The sequence below is a fragment of the Phaethon lepturus genome, unplaced genomic scaffold, assembly GCF_000687285.1.
Source record: "Phaethon lepturus isolate BGI_N335 unplaced genomic scaffold, ASM68728v1 scaffold5474, whole genome shotgun sequence".
Lineage (NCBI taxonomy): Eukaryota > Metazoa > Chordata > Aves > Phaethontiformes > Phaethontidae > Phaethon > Phaethon lepturus.
The window spans coordinates 12905-18841 of NW_010532540.1; the positions used below are offsets into that span (position 1 = coordinate 12905).

Below are 5937 nucleotides of genomic sequence, written 5' to 3' on the forward strand. Positions count from 1 at the left end.
CTTTCATGAGCTAAAGCAGCAAGGGCAGAATATACAGCATGATTGAAAAGTACTGAGCTTCATGTCATTCTGCTTGTCTCTGCAAACAAGTCACTGTAGGCAGGTCCCCTCTTTTAACCTTGGGAAGGCTGTATTCTTGCAACGCAGCTTTCTCCTCGCCATGAGGAGCGTGAAAAAATTCCTATTAAGGATTAGCTAGTGAATAGCACATCTTGTATCTTTGTCATTTAGGAAAAAAACTTTGTCATGGAAGCAGGATTATGTAGAGGGTGGATTTTGATTCTGCTGTGTTCCTCTATACGTCAACAATGGAAGATGAATAATGCTTAAACATCAAGAGACTTAACTAAGTGTTACCCAGGCTTAAATAACAAACTGAACTAATTTGTGTATGCTAAGATTTTGTAGTGAGTTAGACAGAAAGTAACTCTAGGCTCAGTTATCCACAAGAACATTAAGAAACTGTGTTTACACAGCAAGGGACCCTCTCTGAGCAACAATTCCTGATAGAGGCTTCAGAGCTCACACACCTCAGTATGGGGAGGAAAAGACCTGCTCACCTGCTGGTTATACAGAGGTGAAACCTCCCAGAACATGAGTTTCTCTGAATCTAGTTCTTATCAGCCACAGCCACACAGAGAGGGATAGCATTTCCATTCCCAGAGGAGTCCCTGTTGTCAGCTTTTCCCTTGCATATGGCATATGCCTTCCCAGGGACTCTTTGCTGCGGAGCTGTCCCATGTAATACGTGTCTTTGATAGAAACTTCTCTTCTTGCAAAACTTCTAATAATGGCTTTACAAAACAAAAACAAAACACCAAACCCTTGCAATTTGCTGAATTCATGTAAATAGTACACTTCACTCCGCTCCTAGCATTACTTTGACCCCCTTCTTTCTGTTGAAGCTCCTTCACTGAAATCTTAGTTAATGCACCAAATCATACTTAGACTGAGTTCCTCCTGCTGTTGCCAGCCTAAACGACTTAGTAGCATTCATGGTTTAGTAGGGCAGTATCTCTTACCACTTAAGGATCTTAGCTGTAACCCAGGTCAACATTCAACTCTCTTCAATTTACACTGCTCAATAGCACTTTCCCAGATGAAAGCATATGAAACACGAAACATCTGTTCATTGCCCAGTGAAAGCTAATTGTCAGCCTACAGCATCTTGCTACCTCATCAGCTGGCCAGTTAGCACTACTTCAAAGCTCAAGTGCTTTCATATGCTAGAAGGTTTAATACCTTGGCTATTCAGGCATAATAATGTGAAAATACTATTTTGTTGTTACGGGTTCTGTGTTTAAAACAAGCACAGGTTATGTGAACATATTTGTGTAAGTGAAACGCTGACCCTGTTTCTCATTATGTTGCTTAATATTTATTGATTAAATATTGCTTTTGGTAGGTATTAGCTTTATGCTCGTGCCATACAGAGCGCAAGATGCATAGCTAGTGCTTAGGAAGTAGCAAAGGTGTTGGCTGTAGTATGTGTTCTAAGGACTCTGGACCCAATTAATCATTCCCCTTGAGGTTTCCTATGTTTGTGCCTTTTATGTTGGATAGACTACCCCCTTATGTTTCTGGTATGGCAGGCATAAATACCTAGTAAATACCTTGTTCTGAAACACTGGAATTTCTATATTATTCTATGCAATGTATGATACCATGATTACCATGATTGGGACAACTTGGGTAGATAGTTGTTCTCTTTTCTGCTCCTATTTCCTCTGCCTCACTTGCTAGGCATGTGCGTGGCTAGCTGGAGTACTGCCTAAGTTTCTATATCAATGGATCTTGGTACAGCTAGCTGCTGTCATTGCTGCTGTGCTTCTTGACTGCCTCTCTGATCTTTCCAGTTCCCCTGACCTGACTGAACCTGTGATCTACAACCTATTGGGTTTGTCCTTTAATTTTACCTAGTGAGCAAAAGCATGCTGAGTACACTTTATTTGAAGTTAGTTAAGTGAAACTGCTCATTTCCTGTGAGAAGGGGGAGGAGGACAAGAGACAATGGGTGCAAACTGAAATACGAGACATTTTGTCTAACTGTAAGGCTTTTTTACTGTGAGGGTGGTCAAACACTGGAAGAGTTTGCCCAGAGAGGCTGTGGTGCCTCCGTCCTTGGTGAAACTTGAAACCCAACTGGATGTAGTGACTGGCTGTAGGTGACCCTGCATAAGCAGGGCAGCTGGACTGTTAGCCTCAGCTCGTCGCTGGTGCTGTGACACTCACAACTTGAGCCATGCCAGATTAAGATCCTCCAGCCCAACATCTGGCTTGGCAAGATTTTTCAGGAATTAGTTCATAGTGAATGAGAAAGAAACATGCTGAATGCCGCGGTATGCTGGAGCCCAAGAAAAGCACAGGGGATTCTTTACTCCTGCAGTGTCATTGCTCCTAATGCTTTTTCCAGTTTTGGACGGCACGTTCCCATGACCTCTCTTTAGCACAGCCTCCAGGTCTACCTTATGCAGACAGTCCCCACTTACTACTGATGCTTATTCCTGTAGCTTTGCCTTTAGGCCTGCTTTACCTTTTTATTTTTCTTCTTATTCCATGCTCCCTTTCTTCCTCATCTCCCTTCCCCCCCAAAAAAAGAATATTGCAAAGCACCTACTGCTTTCCCACTGGCTTCAAGGAGTAATTGCAGCCCAAGGGCATAGGTTTGCTTAAAAACTGTTACACTGCTCAAACATTTTTTTGAAAATTTGACACAGGCTCCCTGGAAACAGGGTCTCATAAAGTAAATGTTTTCTGGGCTTGTCAATATGGAGGGAAATATATGAGTCATCTAGAAAGGATTAAAACTTAAACTGCTGCCTGGGCCACCAGCAGTCACCTATGAGACTAAGAGTCTTGCTACACATTCTCTACTTGTTTTATTACCCACATTGAATGAATGGGGTAGCCTCAGTGTGGGAAGCTTTGCTGATTTTGGTATATTTAATTAGAGCTAACTTTTTTCAGGATGGTTCTTTCCTTGTAACTAAATCTGGAGTATAAAACTAAGCATCAGTGAACTCAATGGCAGAACTCCCACCAACTTAATCGGGATCAGGATTCTTCACGTGTTTGAAATACTTTCAACTTCTTAAAGCCTCTTCTAATAGTGTATTGCTTGGAAAAGACTTAGATGTTCATGAGGAATGTGGATTTTGGTAAAGTGTGATGAATATTTCAGTTACCAGGAAGAAAAAGCTGAAAACTTTGAAATCTGTGCACAAATCCAGTTTTATTTCAGTTACCTTCTTCAGTAGCTATACAGAATACTTAGGAAACTGGACATTAGCTGTATTAAGTATGATTAGTCTTATTAAAAATGCAAATCTTGGCCCAATCAGTTTCGAACATCATTGTGCATGAAGCATTGTGCTATTCCTATTTAAAACAAGATCTGACAAATCGTAAAAAACAAAAAGTAAAAAATGCACAAAACTATCAAAATGGCCTAGAGCATTAAAACCTAAAAGACTTAATTAAAAAAAAAAAAAAAAAAAGAAAAAAGAGCTGCTGTTAGTTGTATCTAGTGTACTACCCACAGGTACAAGTGACTGGAAGCTTAGAAATTTATATAGTTATTAATTACATTGAGAGCATACATACATGTAAGCCTATTAAGTAGTGTCAGATGACGTTTAAAAATCCTATTTCTGATATTTTCAGTGTGGTATCAGAAGTGGAATTAAAAGGAGGCTAGAATCAGAAAACAAACTACTTAATTCTGACAGGAGCCTAAGAAAAGGCGTCTAACCTCTGAAGTAGTTTATGGCACTAGTTAGCTTAGTGTCCCATAATTGACATTTGCTCAGGCGAATTGCGGGTGGCCTGGAAGCTGCCCTAGTGTATTCCTATGTACAAGGTATAGAAATATAGCTCGCTGTCGGCCTTAGCCATGCAAGTCTTCTGTCCCCAGTTAAACATTCAGCAGGTCTTACGCAAACGCGTGCTGGTGCTTCTTAGTTGTTCTCCAGTGGCACTGATGTCGCCTGAAAGAAAAGAGGAGAGATTGCTGTTTTAGGGAACGAGACAGTCACCGCCTACTTCATGTTCTCAGCATGGGCCTGTATTCTCAGAGTAGCTCAGCACCTTACAATACCTGGTGCATTTATTTTTGGCACCCTTCTCCAGAGTTTCATAGAGGGCACTGTGCACCTTACAAAATTATCCTATCCATTGGCTCTGTGTGACCGTGAGCAAGCCCACGGCTAAAGGGACAGCTGAGGAGTGCCTTCTCCTTCAGGCTGTCTTCTCTCCCAAATACCCTGCTCTACTTTGTTTTGACAGAAACTGCTTGAAAGTCCAGCTTGGAAGATAGGCTGCAAAGAAAAAACGCCTCCCCCAGCAAAATTTCTGGCAGCAGGAACCGATGGGCTGAGACACCCAAGACAAAATCAGTTTTCCCTCAGTAAACTTTAGCATCGTTATTCTCACCGTTTGTACCTGAACTATGTAAACAGTTACTTCCATGGGCAAGTACTTGGACATAGTACATACTGTTTTAGTTATTAGGCCTATATAACTTATTACACATTTACCGGAGAGTGCGTTAGTTAAAGCTTCATCATGGCCAGAAGCCACTAGGGATTTACCTGTGTGTTTTACCTGCAGAAAAATTTAAGATGAAAAGGAAGCACTGAATGTGCTTTAGCTAGGCAGATCATCTCACTCGTAAGAGATACACAAGTATACTTTACCTTACTCTCTTGGTATTTTTACCTTATAGCTCCCTGTCTTCCTACATCCTTTTGAGATCTGGTAAGCAGAAGAAAGTCTGATTTTCCAGTCAGCTTTCCAGAAACCCTCACTGAGACCAGAAGGTTTTTGTAGCATGAAGTAATTTCAGACAGCTGGATGGCCCACACTCACTACCACTTTCCCCCTTACAGGAATTCCATTTACAGGAATTCATGAAAGAGACCCAATGATTAAGATTTACCTCTCTCCTGTAAGCCAGATTCAGTTTCCCACAAAAGGTACAAACACTGCCAGATGGTTACAGATCAAGAGTAGGAAACTAGTCCAAGTCAAAACATCTAGTCTCACTTATTATCTCACATACTTCATATTCAATAAACACTTTAAAACAAAAAGAAAGCAAGCAAACGCTGAATTCTTGTGTGAATTTTGTCCAACATTTTTCCATGTTAATTTTCCTTTAATATCTGAATTATAACTTTGAGCTTACTTTCTCAAGAACCTTTCAAACTTGGGAAGGTCAAGGGTTGTGTTTTGGCTGTTTGACGAAGTTGTAACCATGTAATGTGACAAGCTTCAAAGAAATAATTTACATGGTACTTGTCGATTATATAAAACTTTAACTGGATCTTACTAAGGTCTCACTCCAGGAAACTCCTGAGCACTGAATTTCTGGCTTCAGTGAAAGGTGAAAGTGCTCTGCATCTAACAAAACCAAACAGTCTTTGAACCTCTGTGGCTGAACATCAAGAATCTGTCTTTTCTCCCTGTATAAGTAGTTACATTTCCTAATGCATACAAGAACGCTAAAAGGAACCCTATTAAACTCTCCCAGATGTCATAGCTTGGTCCCCCAAAGCTGATCTTAAGGTTTCTTTTCTATCCAAAGAAAATCTCATGCCATTGCTCAAGAATGCAGACAACAGCCAACCAGCCTACTCTCAGAGCAAATCTTTCTCTGTCAAAGTTTTGATTTTAAAGAATTAAATTAAATTTATTAATGAATTCTTTACTTTACAGTGAGCTACAAGGTTTGAAACAACTGAGTTGAAATGTGATGCTTTTTGGCAGAACAGTTTAGGCAGGAAATGTTACACATGACTTAAGCTGGCCAAAACAATGTGGCTGCTTCACAATTTTCCATTGACTAGGTTGCATCTACCATCACTTTCTGCCCGAGGACACTTAGCTAGTAGCAAAATTCTCATTAATCCTCCTTTCTGCTTGGAACTGATTTCCTGC

General features: G+C 40.5%; 1 protein-coding gene across 1 annotated transcript in view; it reads right to left on the reverse strand.

Moving 5' to 3' along the window:
• Positions 1–3601: 3601 nt before the first annotated feature.
• Positions 3602–5937, reverse strand: part of CDO1 (cysteine dioxygenase type 1) — a gene marked incomplete at its 5' end in the record, with an annotated part of 7396 nt that continues 5060 nt past the window's right edge. Inside the window, one exon of the mRNA XM_010284861.1 lies at positions 3602–3986. Coding sequence (XP_010283163.1) covers positions 3957–3986 — 30 coding nt within the window. The remainder of the gene's footprint in view (positions 3987–5937) is intronic.